The following is a 21238-nucleotide window of genomic DNA, read 5'->3' on the forward strand; positions in this document are numbered from 1 at the left end:
CACCATGCTTGGGATCATTGCAGAGAAACATGTGGTGTGGTGCTTCCTCTGGGTGGTACCCTGCAGTTGGCTTGGGGCTTGGCTGAGCATTTTCTGTGAGCTGTTTGCACCAGCCCACATTGCTCCAGTTCTTTTCCATGGCTCTTTAACTCCCCTCCAAGAGTCACGCCCAAGCCTTGGTCCGTTCTGCCAGTGGACATTTGGGATGTCTTGAGTTTGGGCTCTTCCGTGCCATAGGGTGGTGAGCAGTCTTATGGCTGTCTGGGCACGAGTCGGAGAGTTTTCCCTAGAGCTGTACCTTGTTTAATACAACCATACAGGTTTTCAGTGGTCCTAGCCTGGAAACAAACAAAAAAAGCTTTTCAGTTTATGGATGGAAAGTCTTGGACCCAGAACTGGTGGGTGTCACATGTTTGAGCAGTTGTGAAGTGTGATATTTCAGCCATCCCATTGTGCTGTGTGTCCCTGAGGGGTATAGCCAGCTGGGGGTTGCTCCCCAGGCACAGGATCAGCTCTCTGGTCCAGAGAGAGATGGACCTGGGGTACACCAAAGGTGCCCACGCTGCTTTCAGCTGAGACCTCCATTAGTGCAGGTGCCAGAACCCATATGTCCAGTTTTGCTTTGCACAGGGAAACTGAGTTGCAGAAAGAACGTGCACCTGTACCCTCCCAGGCCCCTCCCCCTCCATCGCTAGGGCCTTGGCAGGATCATGTAGGTGTCAATCCTAGTTGTTATTCTTTCAGAATTTTCAAACATACTTTCTTGCTGAAATGTATCCTAGCCCCCAAATCAACACTCAAGCTCTTTCACAGTCATTCATGGATGTGCACAGAGTAGTGAAAACTTTATCTTCCATATATCTTCCAGCTAGGGCCACAGGCTGCAGCGCTGTTGAGCTGTTCCAGCTGTCATGCTGTGAACCAGGATTCTTAGTGCTGTGTTTTTCACATTCTGGGGACTTTGGCTGGCTGTTTAATGTGATCCCTGAGGGCTAGGGACCGTGATGAGCCTCAAAAAGGAAGCACTAATGTTAGAAAAGCCTCAGGTATGAGCACTAGGATTTACTGTTGACTGTGGGGTCAGCGTACAGAACAACATCATGTGTTGATCAACTGACAAAAACAGAGTGACCAGAGGCCAGCAGGTACCTGCCCACAGCATGTTTCCTCTGAGAGCAATGGTCAGTGTTAATCAGCTTTCTGTCTCTATAACATTCCCAAGGGAGCCAACTTTTTAAAGAAAAAAGTTTACTTTGGCTCAGAGTTGGAAGGTTCCAATTTATTGCTGGGTTGGCTTGTTGCTTTAGGCCTGTGGCAAGGCAGGGAACATGTGGTGGAACAAAACAGCTCACCTCCTGGCCAAGGAGCCAGGGCCCCACCAGGCCCTACCTCTTTTTTTTTTTTTTTTGATACTGGGGAATTGAACTCAGGGGCACTGGACCACTGAGCCATACCCCCTGCCCTATTTTGTATTTTATTTAGAGACAGGGTCTCATGGAGTTGCTTAGCACCTCGCGGTTGCTGAGGCTGACTTTGAACTTGCGATCCTTCCTGACTCAGCCTCCTGAGCTACTAGGATTACAGGTGTGAGCCAACTCGCTTGGCCCAGGCCCTACCTCTTAAAGGTACCATTATCTTCCAGTAGCCCCAAGCTGGGAACCAAGCCTTTAACGTGGGTGTTTAGGGGACACTTAAAGTTCAAGCTGTAGCCAAGTGTGTATGGGCTCCATTCCCATGTAACCTCCAATTTAATGACTGAGTTAGTATGAATTAAGTGGAATTGTGGAAACTGGCCACGTGTTCAGATGTGTGCAGAAAATGATCTTTCTTGTCCAACCCTGAGGATACCCCACACCCAGAAACCCCTCTATCAATCCTATCCATCATGCTTAGGGCCATCCTGAGCTTGGTGGCACTCTTCTTCTGACAGAAGAATGCTGGAGGCTCATGCCAGACACTCTTCTTAATGACCCTCCATGTCTTCAAGGTGGACCTTTCAAAATCCTGTCTGGGCTGTTTCTGAGCCAGCCCTTACTAGCACAGATCTCCATGTCCCCTTCTTTCTCCTTTTCCTCACATTTTCTTCCTTCCTCCTTCAAAGCCAGTGCCAGACCCTCGCCTTTGTGGCGCATCTGTGGCCCTCTCCCTGCCCAGAACACCAGGTGTCTCGAGCCTGAAGGCCTCCCTCTATAACCTGGGGGCATCGTTAGTGTGTGCCTGTGTTATCTCTGTTCTTTTCTCACCTGGCTGGACGTGTAAAAATAATGAGATACTTGTTGAATGAACAAGCACAACCTTAAAAAGATAGATCCAGTCAGCTGACTCTAGCCCTGGAGAGTCACCCTCCCGCTTGAGAGTGGATCAGCCCAGGCCAGAAGAGCATCCCAGACGCATATGATGGTGGCTATAATTGAAATAGGGCTGATGATGATGCGCCTATGAGTGTCGCGACACACGACTAAACCAGTCAGGTCACTCCCAGTGAACTGGGCTGGCACAAAATAATCACACAGAGACAAAGAAATACCTTTTTCTTTGGGTTCTATGACAATTCCTTTGACCCAGCTCCCACAAAGGAGGTAAGGCAGGCGAGAAAGAGAAAGAGCACATCTTGAACCCTGTTTTATTTGGGGAGAAGCCATTCAGATGAGGCAAGGGGCCAGGTTGCAGGGGGCGTGAGTCTAGCTTCTTGATGTCTTACAGGTCAGCAGGTTGACTGACCTTGGAAGGCCAGGCTCATCTCATGTGTTGTGTGATGATCAAAGACAGAGCAAGCAAAAGGAACACACATACATGCACAGCCCAGAGAGAGCTGCATCGTCAGTCCAGTCCAGTGTACTCAGAATGCTCACACTCACAGCGCATGGTTGGCTTGCCACGTCTCCACATTCCCATTGCTCAAAGCGAGGGGGCATTCAGCTGCTATGTGGCAGCTCCCGACATAATGGGGAGCAACCATGCTCTTCGTTTGGGAGGGGAACCCGAATGGTTCACACATGCCACAGGCTCTGAAGTGGGCAAGATTGGGGTGCAGGAAGAGGATAGAAGGAGGGATCCAAGTCTCCAGTACAAGCGACCCCACCCTGGGCACTTCCTTGGGCCATCAGGAGGGGGAAGGCCCAGGTTGCTTTTCCCATCATCCAAGGGCCAGGCAGCATCTGTCTGTGGGTCGGTCCTTCCAGAGAGCAACAGTGGTGCTGGAGGAACCCTGGCCACTTGGGAGAGATTAGAAGACTCTATAGCTCTCAGCTCAGGGAGTGGCTGCGCCAGACCCTGGCACAGAGCAACGCCACAGAAGCAAAATGAGGCCTTGGGAGAAGACCAGAGGACAGGGCTGCTTTTCTTTTGCAAAAAATTTAAAATCTCAATCACAGGGCATTGCTAAGTACTTTGAGTTTGCACTGCAGCAGCTGTCTGTCCCCTTTGGGTCCCCTAGTCTCCTGTGCAGATTGTGGGCCTTGTGTCCTGGGAGAAATTGTGCACCAGCCCCACGTCTGGTCTCTTTGCCAGAAGGATCTCTTTGCCGGGCTGGAAGCAGATAGAGGGATGCACAGGGCGTTAGGGTTCACTGCTGTGCAGGCAGGGTGATGGGGCAGCAGGAAGAGGCCCTGGGGCCATGGGACTGCTGGGCATCAGACACAGGGGAGCTTCTCCACAGGCCTTCACATTGAGCCATTTGTCTCTTGGCACTGTTCCTTTTCTCCCTGCTTCTTCCCCCACAGGAGAGCATCACAGGGTCTATTTGCATGTTCACAGAACCATTTGCATGTTCGTCTGGCATGGGGAGCTGTGTGGTGCTGGGTTACACCCCAGCACCCGCCTCAAGAGCCCGTGGCACAAGCGTGGGTTCAGTCTGCGCTCCATACTTTGACTCTGTCCCAGTGGTTTGTGTGTGTGCGCAATCCAGAGGTGGGTGTTACTCCAAGAAGGATGTTCTTTTTGTCCTTCTAAAAGAAGGGTGTCCATATAGCCTCTCAATCCAGGAAAACTGGGTGCCAGTGCCATGTGAGGGGCTGAAGGAAAAGCCCTCTCCAAGCTTCTGTGGGCTGCACCTCCCCGGTGTGTGGTAGAGTGGGTAGTGTGGGAGCTGCAGAGTAGCTTGTGGTTCCTGACGTACCTGCACACCTATGTCCTACAGCAGGCCCTCTGTAATCCCCCTGCTCTACAGCTGAGGAACCTGAGGCCAGGGGAGTTTGCAGTTTGGGGGGCACTTTATCCTCCCCCCAGTACACACAGGGCTGGGGCTGGAACCCAGAGCCTCTTGCATGCCAGGCAAGTGCCCTGCTACTTCACTAAACCCCAAGCCCTGAGTTTGTGTTCTTTCTTACAGTGACAGCCTTGATGGACAGAGCAGAGCAGAGTAGACCCAGTCTTGAGACTGCCAGTCTCAGCTCCCCTCCCCTTCCCTGTCACCTGCCCTGCCTTGTGACCTAGTGGGCATGACTCTGTTTTGACTTGTTATTGACACACTGAGAGCAGGTACATTCATTTGTTATTTATTTATTATCTCTATAAATATTATTATTATCCCAGCAAATATTCAGTAACCAAGCACATGGATCCAGGGCTTCATGTACCTCTACTAACCCTGTTGATGCCCAGCCCTGCTGTCGGGAAGCATATATTTGGGGACAGAATATGTTGGGGTGGGCAGAAGATGCCAGCTGTTCCCTGGTAGTGATACACAAATGTAACCATGAAGAGGTCCAGTCTCACAGGCAGGTAAAGGGCCTAAGAACTGCTGTTCTCCATTGTGTGGCCTGAGGGGGATCCTGGGAAAAGCCACACATTCCCTAGACCTCACAGGTGTGGGTGCTCTGGCCTCCCCACGGGCACAAGGGGCAGTGTCAGCAAGTGCTGTGTGTGCCTCAAGGAGGAGAGGCCACCAGCCCCACTGCTATAGTGTAAATGGCAAAGAGGCAACAGCCCTGGCCAGTGCCCGCAGCTTCCTCCTGGCTTCCTCCTCTGTGTGTCCTGGGGTGGTTAGTGCTAAGATTCAATCAGCTCCAGGTTTTCAGGACCAGCTCTGACATGTAAAGGGCAGGTGCCTTTTGTGTTTAGTGGGTGAGAACCAGGAACTAGAGCCAGTACAGATGCCTGGGCCCCGGGACGGGCTGCCCTCAGGGTGATCGAAGCCAGCATCTAACACAGCTCAGCTGACAACACAGCCAGCAGACACCCAGGTGTGGGGCCCTCTGACTGCCTCTCCGCTTGCTCATCCACCCTGCCCTGTGCTGTCCTTGGTGTTATGACCTACTCGGGCACATTGGTAGTCAGGGCTCAGAATTCTGGTTTCCCTGATCCTGGCCACATGTGACCTGGCAAAGGCACATTTGTCAGCCCAGCTTCTCACCAGCTGCTGCTGAGTAGGTTTGGGGACTGTTTCTGTTTGGCTTTCAAAGGAATTTGCCTTTCTAGTATCCTGGAAAGGATAGCCAGACTCCATACCCATGGTTTTCTCAGGAGATGGCTGTCCATAACAAACACCCCATGCCAGGGCCCTCAGAATAGTCCAGTCCCCCAGCATACAGGCCGGATCTGGCCTGGCTTGCTTTGTTCTTTGCGATTTTTCCCAAACCTTGAGCTCTCTAGTGAGAAGCCAGCTGTGGGAGTGGGGCTGACAGCCTCCAGCCCCCAGAAGCAACATACCAGAACTTGCTGAAGGAACAGCATCCTCTGGCTGGCTTCCCAGAGCTCCGCCCCCTCCAGGGGTGGGGTGTGGCAGCAGGAACCCCAGAAGTCTCAGGCTCTGTTTTTCATTCCAGGGTAGATATGGCTCTGACTCAGGGGGAGGCCATAGGCGAGCAGATGGAGGCACGGTGATAGGTGGTGTGAGACAGGACAGGGCGACAGCATGAGGGGCTGGCTCAGGGTTCGCACAGCAGGTCATGGAGGGGGCAGCACAGACAGGAGCAACCAAGGAAAAGGTCCTGTGGTGGGCATGAGGTTGGCACCTTCATGGAACAGAAAGCAGGTGGGGCAGAGACTTGCAAGGAGAGATGGCCTTTAAAAGTGGAAGGGGTTGGGCTGGGGCTGGGGCTCAGCAGCAGCGCACTTTCCTGGCATGTGTGAGGCACTGGGTTCGATTCTCAGCACTGTGTATGAATAAATAAAAAATAAAGGTCTATCAACAACTACAAAAAACACAAGTTGAAGGGGCCTTAGGGACTGGGCCTGTGTTTCGTTGGGGGGGCGTAGGAACAGGGGCTCTAGGCTCTAAGTCAGTCACCCTGGCACATCAGTCCCCAGGGAGCTGTGACCCTCCTTGGGTCCTGCACCTCTAAGCTGTGCTCTCAGTGTGATACAGAGGCTATCCAGTGCTGTCGCAAGCCAAGCAGTCCCTGCCTGACCTGCTTGACAGGATTGTGCATCCAGTCCCATGATCAGGCTCTTCCTGAAGGGCTCTTGCGTCAGCCTTGCCTTTGATGAGAGATTTGTTCTTCCTAGAGCGCCTTATCATTTCCACGCACGTGTGAAAAGCTGATCATGCCTCAGCCAGCAACTTCCCACAGGCTCCTGAAGCAGAGCTGTGCTGCCCTGCCCAGCAGGGACTCTGGGGACTTATTGCCTCATTTGTTTGTGGCTTGGGTTTTTCTTTTTATAAGTTTTTGTCTGAAATTTATTTTATCAGCATGTGACATGCAGCCAACTTGACCCCAAGATGAAAAACTAAATGTAGAGGCTGATTTCTGTTTGGAAGCTGCTGCTCTGGTGGTAGGAGCAGGGTCTGTGGCCTAATTTGGAGCCAGTCTCTGTCTCCAGCAGGTTTGTGTCCACATTAGGTCAGCTAATGCTGTCCCAGCACCCTGATGGCCCCTGGTCCTAAAAGCACTGGGGAAGGGGGGCCAAAATCAGGGTGCAGGCGCAGCCTCTGTATAAAGGAAGGTGTGGGAGCCCAGGACCCCTCAGCTTCATCAAATGCTTGGAGTGCTGACTGGCCATGGACAGAGTGGCCCCTCCTCCTCTTCCCATCTGTTGAGTGAAGACACTTGCCCTGAGGTTATACCTGAGCCAGGTGAGTGAGGAGGGCCCAGATGATGAAGGAGCCAGCTGGGCAGTAGATGGAGAGAGCAGCGAAGTGTCCATGCCACATTTGAGGCCAGGCAGTCCTGCCCTGCCCACAGACACTGGCAGAGCACTGGCCTGCTGAAGCAGAAGAAAGGATGTGCCCTCCCAGACATGGCAAAGCAACCAGGGACTGGTAGGCCGTGAGTGGAAGAGGGGGCAGTGTTAAGTGCCCTGCTGCTTGTGGGGAAAACCTGGCAACTCTGGTGGCAATCCCAGGGCTGCCTGTTAGAGCTGGACCTGCAGAGCATTCTCATCTTGTAGATGAGGAAGCAAGGGTTGCTGCAGGAGTCCCCAGAGGAGCTGAGGACAAGGACCATGATCTGCCCATCTCAGGCCACTGCCTCACACACTGGCTTCTGGCTAGGCTGGCTGTGAGGGGAATGCCCATTCCCTCCCCTCCACCACCCACAGGGAGCTGGGCCAGCAGGGTGTGAGCCTTCTTACCCCTTTCTAAGGACCGCTGAGTCACCTCTGAGGGAGGGGTGGAAAACTGAAGCCTTCCGCCTATCTTGTCCTCACTGGGACTGGAGGAGCAAGAAACAACACTGCAACTCCTGTGGCTGCCTTGTCGCACAGTGCAGTGTTGTGGGCGCCCTGTGTGCCAGGCAGTGCACAGGTCCCGGGGTAGCAAGGAGCGCTGGCAACTGCTGTGTGGGGCACTGGGTCAGCCAGGTGTCTATCACTGTTAATGGCTTCCTTAACAGGAAGTGACACCAGAGCCCAGGCCTCCAAAGCCAAGTAGCAGTTTGTCCAGAGCAGAACAAATGGGCAAGGGAGGCAAATCCCAAAGAGGCCCTGAGCTGCCAAACAGCGAGGGCTGCGTGTGGACAGAGGGCATGGGTAAGGCCTGCGGGTGGCAGGCTAGGGAGCAGGCCACACTGGAGTCCTAGGGGAAGATGCCAGGGTGGGGGCCTTCCAAGGGACTCAGACCGAGGACCTTATCGGGAACGGATGATGTGGACAGAAACCTCCATCAGGACTGGTGACTTCGCTGTCAACACAGATGAGTTCTTTCCAGCCTTGTGCAGAAGGGGTGGCCATGCCTGTAGCTGCCCTGTCTGCCACTAGACAGTACCGTTTTCTGTCGCAAGGGCAATGACACACAGAGCTGCCTCTTACAGCCTGTCTGTTGTGACAGCCACTGAATGATCTTGTCCATTTGCTGTTGCCATTACTGTCTAAAGCAGCTCCCTTCTGACAGCAGCCCCTCTGCCTCCTGTCTGGGCAGTGCTGGGCCACAGATGCATGGTTCAGGTGCCCCTCTCACTGCAGGTTCCCTCCCTGCCTCCTGCAGCCTATGCAGGCAGAGGGGCAGCAGCTGTCACTGGGAATGCTCTCAGCTCCCTGCCTTTCAGGCAGCAAATTGTAGCCAGGCACAGTGGTGCAAGCCTATAATCCCAGTAGCTCAGAAGGACCATAAGTTCAAAGCCAGCCCCAGTTACATAGCGATGCCCTGTCTCAAAGTAAAAAGGGCTGGGGATGTGGCTCAATGGTTAAGTGCCCCTGGGTTCAATCCCTGGTACCAAAAAACACAAAGTTGCTTATTCTCCATGCCAGCTGGGTGCCATCCTTAAGCTCAAAAAGCCACACTGGGAGATGGAGTCAAAGTGACTAGTGCTACAGTGACAAAAGACATCCTCCAGGAGATGAGCCTGACCACGGCCCTAATGCCAGGCTCTCCACAGCCCATTTGTCCCTCTGACAAGCCAAGTCCCAGGTGAGGGACCTGGACTCTTGAGAACCCCCATAAGCTGGCCAGGAGCAGAGCCCTTTTGGGTGGGGTGGTGCTGGGATTGAACCCAGGGTGCTCTACACCTGAGCCATGTCCTTTTTTATTTTTTATTTTAAGACAGGTTCTTACTGAGTTTCTGAGGCCGGCCTTGCCATTCTCCTGGGTAGCTGGGATCCCAGGCATGCACCAGCACTCCGGTCTCCTTTCTAACTGATGTCGAACTGTTGTCTTGTCCATCAGCCCAAGTCCAGGGGACAACCCCATGGGCTAAGAGGACACCCTGGGCGTCGGTGCTACTGTGCTTTGACACCAAAGCCTGGTTCCCCAGTAAACCTTGACAAGCAGTACAGGGGGTCAGTGGGTCTCTCTTAGGACTTGAACTAATGGTGGCAGTAGCACATGGAAAGCCATTTTAGAAGCCTTTTCCTGATTCTTCCTCTCCTGCTGCCATTCACAAAGGTTGCTTGCTAAAAAACAGCATGGCTTTGGTGGACAGAGAGGCCATCTGTGTGGGGAGGACACATCCGGGAAGCCTCGGATGCCTGGTGTGTGACCAAAGTGGAAGTTGTACCTCCTGCAGCTATGGAAGGGGTGGTGGCCACCCAAAGTCTTATTTACACAGCCTGAGGGGGAGCGCGCCAAGACACATGGTCCTCCCCTTACCAGCCTACTTCATCCTCCTGCCTCACCCAACTGGGGCCAGAGTAGGAAGCACCTTTGGCACACAGTGGTGCTCCTGTGACCTCTTTTCTCTCTGCCTTTTCCCTGCCCACGTGCTGCTTCCATTCAGGAGTGACAAATCCTGAGCTTCTCACGCAGATATCCTGAGGGCTCCAGGGACAGGACCCTCTGCAGATCACATCCAGGCTGCACTCTATGGCTTTTCCTCTCGTGGAATGATCACTGCCCCATAGCCAACATCTCTTAGTTGAGCCATACAGGAGAAGCTCACCTCTGGACATCATCCTGGTGACACTGGGGACCACTGAGAGGTCCCTGGCCAGAGCAGACAGACGAGGGCAGTGCCAGCTAGTCATTTTCCTTCCTGGAAGATCCAGTGTGCTGTCAAGACCCTCCTGCGGGGCTTTGCCAGCATCCCCAAGTCAGGAGCCACGGCATAAGCACAGAGTGAGCTGCAAGGATGCCAGCCGGGCAGCAGAGCAGCCTGCAGGCGTGCCACCTTTTGGCCCGGCTCAGGAGGAAGACTAATGGAGACTGGGAGGGTAGCTCCATGTATGTCTGCCAGTGGCTTCACAGATCCAAGCCAGCATGGAAGGGGTGTAGCTGGACAGGGACCTACAGACCACAGATCTGCCCTCACACCCCTCCCTTCCCTTTCCCTACCTTCTCACCCAGTGCAGGGATTTCTCCACACTGCCCAGGACAGTCTCAGCCACTTCTTGGGCCTCCCCAGTTATGTCCCCCACACAGCCCTACTGACAGCCCTACTTCCTGAAACCCAGGCCTCCCTCCTCCTGTCTCACACATGGGCGGAGTCAGAACTGGCCACCTACAGGAATGTCAGGTTGGGCCAGTGGTCATTCAGCTTCCCTGCCTACAGTTTCAGGGCCATAGAGTTCCTTGGCCTCTCACCCATGTCCCCATCTGTAAAATGGGTGTGTCCCTATGTGGTCATCTAGTGGGTGTTACTAATCAATGACAGGGGCAACATGGGGCCCAGTAGGTGGTGCTCCTTTCCGTACCCTGCCCACCTCTCCCTGCATCTCACCTGTGTGGCTGGTTTTGCCCATTGGGAACTTGCCTTGTGAGTCCAGCTCAGGTGACCTGTTCCTGGGCTCGTCGCAGCCAGGCCCTCCTCCCTCACTTCCTGTAGCTCATTCCACATTCTCTTTGCTGATGTTCTGCCTCATTTCTTAGCCACCTGGTGGCTTCCTCAAGACTAGGACAGAGACTTACCACACTACCGAGCCCTTAGAGCACACAGCATCTAGTTGACAGCCTGTTGATCAGGGCCTCCGGCTGGCACTGGTCTGTTGCTGTGGTGGACACAAGGCATTGGTCCCTCCCCGACTGATTGCCAACTGGGCCACCCACCAGCCCCACCCTAGTTCCTGGTCTACAGGGTGCTGAGCCAGGCTCCCTCCAACAGAGGAGAACAGGACTGAGACACACCCTTGAGAGTTCTACTGAGAAGGACTCAGAAAGGAGTGTGGGACTCTTTGTGGTGTGGTGTGGACAGTGTCACCACAGGTCTAATGGCTGGGTTGGTAGAAGCTCACAGGCAGAGGGCAGGAGGGGAAGCCAGCTCCAACCCTCACCCTGGCCCAGAGAGGACAGGTGACCCCTGTGGCGTCCTGTAGGAGGTTACCTCCCACTTCAGGGTCCTAAGGAAATGAGGCCCAGCAGCAGCCCTCTGCCCTCCCACTCCTCCGTGCTGCTTTCTTTCCTTCAAACAATCCACCGAGCCTGCAGCTGGCCACTTGTTCTCCATCCCGTTGCTTGTGATTCATCCCCCACTCCCACCCCCACTGTGGTGCAGCAGCTTGGCAACCTGTTCTGTGCATTTCCACTATGGCGGAACCCTCCTGTGTGTCAGTTCCTCACTTATGCCCAAAGATGGCCAAGGATTAGGACTCAGGAGATGCTTGTCTTTGAAAGAAAACCGCTTCTCTTAAGGTCTTTTCTCTTTGGTTGGTTGGATCCCCATCCTCAGTAATGGGGATGGTGCCTGGGGCTTGGTGCACGCTAGGCAAGCGCTCTACCACTGAGCCACCCCCAGCCCTGGTCATTATTAATACCGATGGGCCACCTGTGCTACCAGGAGTCACATGCTCTGGAATGGAGACCCATCTGATTGCTTGCTCCCCAGGTGCCTGGTACACAGGTGACAAACCCAGTAAAGGGGCCGTGCTGGTCAAAAGCAAATGTGTGTGAGCGGGGGCCGGGCACAGGTGGGTGGGGCACATGAGGTAAGAGCAGGCAGGTCTCCACTGGGTGACCTCAGGCTGACTCTGGGGTCAGGATCAGCCTCAGGAGGTTCTGAGGATGTGTCCTGCAGGCAACAGGACTTCTCATCCCTGCTTCCCACCCAGCAGGGACTACCTAGGTATGGCCTCTGCAGGAGCCTTCACAGGAAACGGGCTGCTGCCCAAATCTAGGGCAGTCGTGGATGAGTTCCCTCTCAGGGTCCAGCTCACATCTGTCCTGGGACTGGGTAGGAGGTGATGGTGTGGGTTTCACACTGGCTCCCCTCCTGGGCACAGCAGTCACTTGGCTCCACAGCTGCTCTGCTGACCCCAGCAGGTGCTGTGCCACACGGCTCGCTCAGCAGGGCTCAGGCCCGTGCTGTGTGTGCTCTGCACCTGGCTGCCAAGAGGCAGCGTGGACTTGCTCCTCGGCCGTCTGTCCTCAGGGTGGGACTCCAAGTGGCCTCACTTTGGGATGGGCTCTGTCAAAGGCTTCATTTCATATCTGCTGCTGAGTCCATCAGCGGCTCTCAGCAAGGCGGGACAGTATGCTAGTCCCCCGTGGACATGGCGTCAGCCCCTCTAGGGTTGGCTGCCCTGTGACAGGGACATGAATGGCACCACTCCTCATGTGGAGACTAAAGGTGTGTCCTTGTAACCCATATGTGTACGTTCTGCCCCTGCCCAGGTGCTGTCCTCCTTCCAGTGCTACTGGGCCTGTAGTCAACATGAGGCAGACTCATCTCTCCCACATCTTCCTTTTGGCCTTTGATCTTTCTGTCCATTTGTACCTGTTCCTAGCCTGTGGAGCTGTGGAGAGAAGGAGCTTCTCAGTCTTACAGATCCCCCCCTGGTACAGACAGGTGGCCATGTGAACATGGAGGTCCTGAAGACGTTGTGGGGGCCTTGGGAGGCTGAGGCCAAGAGACACTTAAGAACCTACCAGCTGTGCCTTGCTCAGAACAGGTCCTCAGGCCCAGGTGCCCTCAGGAAGTGGTGGTTTGTGCCTGGTTGGCTTCAGTTCTCAATTCACTGCAGGAGCTGGGCTCACATTTCCCTGTGGGCAGCCCCAGCTCTGAGAGCGTCCTGACTTCCCACCCACAAAGGAAGCGAAACTGACCCATGAAACTCAGTGGAACCCCCCAGAACTGCTGGCAGAGGGTCTTTATTCCTAATCCTGGCCTAATCCCTGGGCCAGCCTCCCTGTGGGGTGGAGCACACTGTGCAGGGCCAGCAGTGACAGGGGGCCAGTTTCCCTCCCACTTCTTTCCTGCCTCTCCCCTAAGTCCCAGGCGCCTCCTGGACCAGGAGTCCAGCCTCCCAGTGGGCGTGGACAAGGGGATGTGCAGTCGGGTGATCTGGAAGGCTGCCTTCTGTGGAGCAGGCCTGCTCCTGGGCCCAGCAAGCACATCCGGGAGGGTGGGTACTTCTCAAGCCTCCCAATTTCTGCTCTTGGGCCATTTCCTCCTGGGTTGCTGTGGTTCCTGTGAGATCCTCACTGTTTCTACCTGTGTCCTGGGCCACCAAATGCTCTGCTAGGCCTCCCCTCATATAGCACACTGGGCACTACAGGGACCATCACAGCATCCCTTGCTCACATCTTGCAACATTTGGAGCCAGGGAGACTGCTAGGTGTAGACTGGCAGGTACCCCTCAGTCTTGGGGTGATAGTCACCAGTGATAGCAAATGACACCTTCCACTCTTCTGCTGTGACTGTTAGCTGCCAGAAGGACACAAGCCTGTCTTTGCTGTCTGGGTGTGTGTGCACACATACATACCTGCACACTGGGATATGGTCACATACCATTAGACCAGGACATTAAATGTACACGGTCACTTGAGTGACATCAAGCCTCCTGACAGTTGAACCACGTGGGGGTGTGGTGAGTGAGCTGTGGAAACCACCAGAAGACTCAGGCCCTCTGTGCCAGAGCCTCACTTCAGGTGGGAACAGGCTGCCAGGCCATCCCACATACACACTGATTACTGGAAGGAGCCCACGGCTGTCCCTCCTCTCGCCTCATGCTGCCCACTCTGGAAAAGCTCTGATAAGTCCTGCAGTGAGAAACCCTTCTTAAGTAAACGGGGCAGTTTCCGTGTGCAGTCTGCCCCTGGGCCTCTTCTGCACTGGGGCCTGCTCCCCTCTGGGTATGCCCATAGAGGATGGATGCCCTCTGGGAGATGGGGGGCCAGGCCCACTCAGTTTCCTTCCTGGAGAGGCAGGGAGCCTCTGGTGGGAGGTTGAGGCACCACAGTAGCCCAGGAGCAGTCTCACTGCCATCCATCAGCCCCCTACGCAGGAGGGCATCCCAGCGCTGTCATAGGGTTGTCAACGTGTCATTCAGCCACGGTTGGCCCCTGCATGCACACCTGGTGGTACACAGTCTCTGAGCAGGTGTCTCTAGAAATACCGCCAATTCTGTGTGTGTTGGCATCTCTGTGGCCACAGCCAGGCCTAGCACCAGACCTAAGGTTTCCTCCTGGGGTGGGGTGGGGCTCCTCGGGGTGCAGTGAGCCTGACGTCCAGTGCCACCTGGACTGCCAGGTCTCGCCCAGCTACCTCCCAGGCACAGGAGCCCTTGGTCAGAGGGCCCCAAAGCCTGTCCTGCCCAGGTGGTGGGAGATGGCCAACCTGTTCCATTTCTTAATCTTGCTCTAGCTGTATGTAAGAGGGTCTGTGTTTGGCTTAGAGAACTGCACATTCCCTGACAGGTGCTTCCCCATCTCCCTCCTGGCTGAATGGACTGGGACTCAGGAAAGGTACAGCAAGCCTGCCTTGTGCTCCCTGTTCACAGTGCCCTGAAGGCACTGGGCAAGGAACCTCAGCAGTGCAGGGACACAGGGGTCTCTGCCCTGCTCCCTGGGGCCCTCAAGGTTTCCAGTAGACCAGCCACCATGTCGCACAGCTGTAAACCTGCACCAAGCCCTCAGTGTGCCAGCATGATTGAGGCTCCCCTGGTAATTCTTCCCAGTTTCAGGGCTACTTTTGCAGCCAGTGGATTTTTTCATATCCAGGCACTTGGTCAGAGGGTGCGGCTGGTGGATGGTGTTCTTGTTGTGCTTACCCTCGCATTCCTGTAACTGGTTTACATCCCTGACTGGCCACCCTTGTAGGTCATTATAGTCACAGTACTGGTCAGTCCCGGAGGACCCAGGTGTGCACTTACCTTGTGAACTTCCCAGGAGCTCACAGTGTGCATGTGGGGCAGCCGCGCCTGCTCTGCAGCTCAGGAGGGTGTGCCTGGGTGTCAGCTGCAGGGGTCAAGCACATGCACGTGCACCGGACCCGCTCTGGCCACCTGCCCCTCTGCCCAAGACCATTTACCTGTTGGCTGGCTCTCAACCAAATTATGAGCAGGGTTTTGGTGGATTTGTTTGTTTTTTCACTCGATTGAAAACACTCAAGAAAGGTGTGGGGCAAATCCGCACGTCTCCATCTGCAGGGGGTTCATGTAGGCACTTCTGGAAGTGTGTCCCCAGGGCTGTTTTCCTACACAATGGGATCCTGCACCCCTCACCTGTAGGTCTGCCTCTCCAAGGAGAGTGTTTGGTCCTGGGTGCACCCCTGAGGTCCAGTGCCACCTGGACTGCCAGGTCTCGCCCAGCCACCTTGTCAGTCTTGCCGTCGTCACCATGTTTAGGTTCCCTGTAGGCCATGGTGGCTGTAGCAGATGCGACTAGGATACACCCAGGGGTGCCTCTTCCTCCTCCTCTGCACTTCACATGATCTCCCTCCTTTTGTCTTCCAGTTGGTCAGCGAGAAGGTCGGAGGGGCAGAGGGGACCAAGCTGGACGATGACTTCAAAGAGATGGAGAAGGTAGGGAACTGCCCAGGCTCCTCACGCTGGTCAGTGCTACTGAAAGAGGGGCCCCAGAGTGCTACCTCACCGTGGAGCCCCAGTGGACGTGCCCACCCTGGCAGAGCTGTGACTGACAGGCCCCTGTCAGTCAGGTGGACTCATAGGTAGCAGCTTCCACCCAACCCCAGGCAAGCAGCGATGGGGACAGGATGCAGCTGAGCTGATGGACAGGGTTGGGCAGGCCTGTTTTGGACTTGGGTGCCAATGGCTGTGGAGCCCAAACACTGCCTCTCTCCACAGAAGGTGGATGTCACCAGCAAGGCAGTGGCAGAAGTGCTGGTCAGAACAATCGAGTATCTGCAGCCCAACCCAGGTAGGGCCAGCTTGCTGTCTGGGGTCTGCCCAGGCCTCCTGTGTCAACAAGAATCTTAAATTAACAGAGCGCAAAGAGGGACTACTGTGCCTGGGTGGGTGGGCTGCAGGCATGGCTGGATCCAGGGGTCCAAGCACCATGTTTAGGATCATGTACTTGTTTTCTACTTGAGCTGACAGCTTGCCTTCCTCTACGCTGGCTTCACTGTAGGGCCAACTTCTCCGCATAACAATCTTACCCTTCAGTAACCCCACCACCGCCACCGCCAGCCAACAGGCCCTGCAGAAAAGAACATCTTTCCCCTCCTGACAAACTGGAGCAGTGTAGGGGGGGGGGGGGGTACCAATCTCCTGATCTGGTCAGGGCTCCATCCTTGGAGTATGGGGCTGACTCCTGGGCCCAGAGCAGGCAGAACCTTTCCCCTGGCTCTGCAGTGGGAGGCAAGGAGCACAGATGAGCAGCAAATCCAGCAGCAGCCACTGGAGGCCAGTGCCAAGAACAGAAAGGGACAGAGGTCCACAGCTGTGTCCCCCACCCCCAAGGCCGCACGTGCAGCTCCCTCCTCCCTCCTGCAGCTTTTTTTTCACTGCACTCACTTGGGGGCCCGCTCTTCCTGTGCACTGCCAATTCTTTTTGGCTGCTGGGGTGTCCAGAGGGGAGTCACACTCCTGGTGGCCTGTCTTGGGGGCGATCTTGGGAAACAGGTCTTGCACAGGTACACTTTAAGAAGGGACAGGTGCGGGAGGAATCCCCATGGCGCCCCCCTGGCTGGTCCTGTTGCAGCCTCTCGGGCCAAGCTGACAATGCTGAACACGGTGTCCAAGATCCGGGGCCAGGTGAAGAACCCCGGCTACCCGCAGTCGGAAGGCCTCCTGGGAGAGTGCATGATCCGCCACGGGAAGGAGCTGGGCGGAGAGTCCAACTTTGGTGAGCTGCACATGCTGCCCCCTGCAGGGCAGCTCTGAGCATAGTCCCCAGGGGCACAGCTCTCAGGCCCTCTGTGCCAAGTGCCATCCTTGGGACTGGGGATATGTGATGGCACAAAGAGCTTCCCCATGCAGGGGGCTGTCCAGACCAGTGGGGGTGGGCGGGCAGGGGTCGATTCACCCAAACCTGACCATAGGGAGGGACACTAGGGAAGAGCCTTTGTTTGGTACCAAATTCCAATTGCCAGGATGTTGGCTGTTAAGGAGGGGCTGTTCAAGAGCGGGGAGGACATCGATTCAGCAGGAAGGGCCCCTGCGACAGCTTCCCATGCCCCTCTTCTCTGCAGGTGATGCCCTGCTGGATGCAGGGGAGTCCATGAAGCGCCTGGCTGAGGTAAAGGACTCGCTGGACATAGAGGTCAAGCAGAACTTCATTGACCCGCTGCAGAACCTGTGTGACAAAGACCTGAAGGAGATCCAGGTGCTGCTGCAGCGTCCCACTGCCCAGTCCCGCCCTCAGCCCAGCCCCAGGGTCACCCTTCCACAACAACCAGGTCACATGGTGGACAATTCTCCCATCTATCCTGGGAGCCACCAGGTGACACTTGTCCCCTGCAACCTACAGCACCACCTGAAGAAGCTGGAAGGTCGCCGCCTGGACTTTGACTACAAAAAGAAGCGGCAGGGCAAGATCCCTGACGAGGAGCTGCGCCAGGCCTTGGAGAAGTTTGAGGAGTCCAAGGAAGTGGCAGAGACCAGCATGCACAACCTCCTGGAGACAGACGTGCGTGGCCGTATCCCGTTGTGCCCTCCTGTGTGACCATCTGCCCAGGGTGTCGTGGGGGTCGGGTGGCATCACAGGAGCCAGGGTAACCCCTCCTGTACCTGGCACACCCAGGCTCAGCGAAAGCTTGAGGGAGGCCACATGGCTTCAGGGGGACAGAGGGCTGCAGGCAGCAGCCTGCCCACTGCCAAAAGCGAGGAGCACTCCCCAAACCTGGGGCCCTACTCAGGCTGCAGCGTGGGGGTCAGCAGGGAGACGCCACCACAGTGGTGTCCCTCCAGCCCTGCTGGTCCCACAGATCGAGCAGGTGAGCCAGCTCTCGGCCCTGGTGGACGCGCAGCTGGACTACCACCGACAGGCCGTGCAGATCCTGGACGAGCTGGCCGACAAGCTCAGGCGCAGGTGGGCTGCCTCGCTGTGGTGGGCATCTTCTCTGCTGGAGTCCCTCTTGTTCTCTCCCTGTCCCCGATGGCTCGCCGCCAGAGTTCCCTGAAGCCTGAGTCCCCATGCTTCCTGCAGGCCCTGGACCCTCGTGCCCCTCTGTTGGCCATAGGGACAGCAGCCCCATGTGTGAGGCCGCCCTGGTGTGATCAGGTTCCACAGCACGGCCCTGAGTCTGCTTCCAGAGTCTCCCAGGCTGCCTGAGTTGGGAGGGGCCACATGAGGAAGCAGGACATTATTAGGCTTGTCCTGGTCCCTCTGGGAGACAGCAGGAGTGACATGAGGGCCAAGAGGTTAGAGGAGTGCTGAGCCACCCAGTTCACCCTGAGGTCCACGGTAGTCTGCTGACCCCTCCTCACCCATGCCCTGCCTGAGGCTCACCTCTGAGGCGTGTGGTCAACTAGAGCTGGGCCGGCTTCAGGGAGGCGGGACAGGACGTGCAGGGCACCTGCTTCCTGGGCTGTCGGGGACCTCACAGCATAACCCGTGCATTGAACTATCTAGAAGTAGTCTGCAGCTTCTGAAGGTGCCGGGCGGGGGTGGGGGACCAGGCCAGGGCCTCTGACTGGTTCCAGGAGCCTCCAACCAACAATGTCCCCTGTGACGGGGCCTAGGGCATCAGCTTGGATCTAGAGTGCTGAGGCCCTCATGGCCAATGATTCCCCCCACAGGGTGCGAGACGCCTCCTCACGCCCCAAGCGGGAGTACAAGCCCAAGCCCCGGGAGCCGTTTGACCTCGGAGAGCCTGAGCAGTCCAACGGGGGCTTCCCCTGCACCACAGCCCCCAAGACCACAGGTAGCAGGGAATGGAATGCTGCTCTGGGTGGCAGAGGGCTGGCCCTGTCCCAGGCCTCTGAGAGCCAAGGCCCAGGAAAACCCAAGCCCACTGTCCACCTGGACTACAGGAGGGGTCCCCAGGGACCAGGAAATGGCCCCCATACACACTGTGATCAGTCTCCCCCTGTTCTGTTCACAAGCAGCTTCATCATCCTTCCGATCTTCGGACAAGCCCATCCGGACCCCCAGTAGGAGTATGCGTGAGTGTCCCCTGCTAATGGCTTCCCTGCTGATGGCTGGACTTAGCTGGCAACACTGCCTTCTGTTCTATTCCAAAGGGGTCTTTCTCCTACACATCTCCTGGGCCAGGAAGTCCCGCCTGTCCCCTGTGGGCAGTGGGGCCCAGATGGGAGCTGGTTGGACCGCCCCCACCGCTGGTGGGTCTCCAGCCCCTAGCCTCATGTGCACACCAGGGGCTCAAGTGCTGAGGGCCAAGGACACCAGCCTGGCTCAAGGCTGTCTTGCCTGTACAGTGCCCTGAGTGCTCTGGCCAGTCTCCCTTCCCCATGACCCTGTGGGCATCTCCAGTGCTTCCCAGCAACACTGTGGCTGACCATTGCCAGACCTGGCTCCGCCTCTCTTCCTTGGGGGGGGGGGGGAGCTGAGTGGCAGGGCCACCAGGGAGAGGGGCCAGGGCTTGGTGAGAGAGAGCTGGTGAGGGCACAGTGGCCCTCACATCTCTCCTGCCCTCAGCACCCCTGGACCAGCCCAGCTGCAAGGCACTGTACGACTTTGAGCCTGAGAACGACGGGGAGCTGGGCTTCCGCGAGGGCGACCTCATCACGCTCACCAACCAGATCGACGAGAACTGGTACGAGGGCATGCTGCACGGCCAGTCGGGCTTCTTCCCCCTCAGCTACGTGGAGGTGCTCGTGCCTCTGCCGCAGTGACATGCCAAGGCCCTCCCGCCCTCCGTCCACACCAGCTGGGTCTCCTGCATTCCATTTAGCAGCTGATTCGGGCCCACCAGGTGGCCTGTCACCAGGCTGCAGGGCCAACTGGGCAGGCAGCTTTCATCCGGGCAGGTGAGGCCCGTCTGCACCAGTGAGCGTGGGCCCGCACTGGAGGCAGCAGGCTCCCTTCCCCACCTTCTGGCAGTCCTCCTGGGGCTGGGCTGCGTCCTTCCTTCCCTTTCATGGCCTCCTTCCCCGGCCAGCAGGCCTGAGGTGGGACTAACACTAAGGTGCTCTTAGAAACACTAATGTTCCCTGGAGGAGTGGCAATTCCCTCCCATCCTGGGGCCATCCTGTTGTGGCTGCAGGGCCCAGCTCCTCTCCCTGTCACCTGACCTGCTGCCTTAACAGGGTGGGGTGGGACTGAGGCAAGACCCCTGGCCACCTCCCCACATCCCAGGTTTTAAATCCCTTCCCCGCCCGTTGCTGGCGATGGGCCAGGCCCCCATCCAGGGCACCCCAGAGGCCTGAAGTCCCAGAGGTGCTGTCCCTGAGCCTTGCACACATGCTACTTCCTGGAGAGCTGGGGCCCTCAGAGGCCCCTAGGCCAGGGCGTCCCCCACCTCTTAGAACCTGCTGTCAGCTCTGCTTGTGGTCAGGACGAGTTAGGCCTGGGTTTTCGGAGGCTGCCTGCTCAAGGACAAGCCCTCTCCCAGGAGCCCTGGGCCCACCGCTGTCTCAGGAGCCTGCCACCCTCCCAGCCAAGTCCTCAGACCCTGGCTGGCTTGGACCCACCCTCACGATGGGTCCAGCCTCTTAAAGCCCCAGCCCAGCACATGGAGGGCTGTGCCCACCCTGCACACAAACAGCTCACTTGGGACCACGGCCCATCCTGCTCTGCCGGAGGTTGAGTGCGAATGCTCTGAAGACTGGCACCTCAGACCTGGCTTGCCAGCACCTGCCTTCCCTACACCAAGCCAGCAGCTGTGTCCCGAGACCCCTATCCAGACAGCAGGATCCCAGCCCCAGCTTCCACTCCCTCTCACCTAATCCAAACTTGACTAAATGGAGGGACCTCTGGGCTTGGCCACATTCACATTCCCTTCCCCAGGACTCCACAAAGCCCCTGGGACACCAGGCTCTGTCCTTCTCTTTTGCCCCTTTGTGGCTACCACATGGGGACACGCAGTCTCTGCCAAGATGGGCAGTGCGACCTGGCTTCCCATCCAGGGTGGACTGAAATGTACGCCTAATTTTTTTAAAAAAGAAGTATTAAATGTTTCTTTCTACAGCCCTTAGTCTCATGTTGGTGCAGTGGTAGGCCTCAGCTCCTCTGTGCTGGTCAGTAAGGGGCATCCCTACCTAGTACCAGCCCCCAGTCACTTGTGGGTGATTCTGCATCCCAAGGTGCTCTGCTGCCTAAACAGCAGCCCTCACCCAGTAGGTGCTGTGGAGC

At 56.5% G+C, this 21238-nt stretch overlaps 1 protein-coding gene across 2 annotated transcripts in view; it reads left to right on the forward strand.

Annotated features, from left to right (window-relative positions):
• Positions 1-21077, forward strand: part of Sh3gl1 (SH3 domain containing GRB2 like 1, endophilin A2) — a 31698-nt gene extending 10621 nt beyond the window's left edge. The window contains exons 2-10 of one of the 2 annotated variants that reach the window (XM_026404339.2): positions 15478-15546; positions 15829-15901; positions 16685-16828; positions 17175-17308; positions 17453-17611; positions 17910-18013; positions 18724-18848; positions 19030-19089; positions 19583-21077. In XM_026404339.2, the coding sequence (XP_026260124.1) occupies positions 15478-15546; positions 15829-15901; positions 16685-16828; positions 17175-17308; positions 17453-17611; positions 17910-18013; positions 18724-18848; positions 19030-19089; positions 19583-19779 (1065 nt within the window). In that variant the 3' untranslated portion in view covers positions 19780-21077. The remainder of the gene's footprint in view (positions 1-15477; positions 15547-15828; positions 15902-16684; positions 16829-17174; positions 17309-17452; positions 17612-17909; positions 18014-18723; positions 18849-19029; positions 19090-19582) is intronic. The other variant, XM_026404340.2, reaches the window with a different exon arrangement.
• The last annotated feature ends 161 nt before the right edge of the window (positions 21078-21238 follow it).

This window comes from Urocitellus parryii, chromosome 3 (assembly GCF_045843805.1).
Source record: "Urocitellus parryii isolate mUroPar1 chromosome 3, mUroPar1.hap1, whole genome shotgun sequence".
NCBI classification, from domain to species: domain Eukaryota; kingdom Metazoa; phylum Chordata; class Mammalia; order Rodentia; family Sciuridae; genus Urocitellus; species Urocitellus parryii.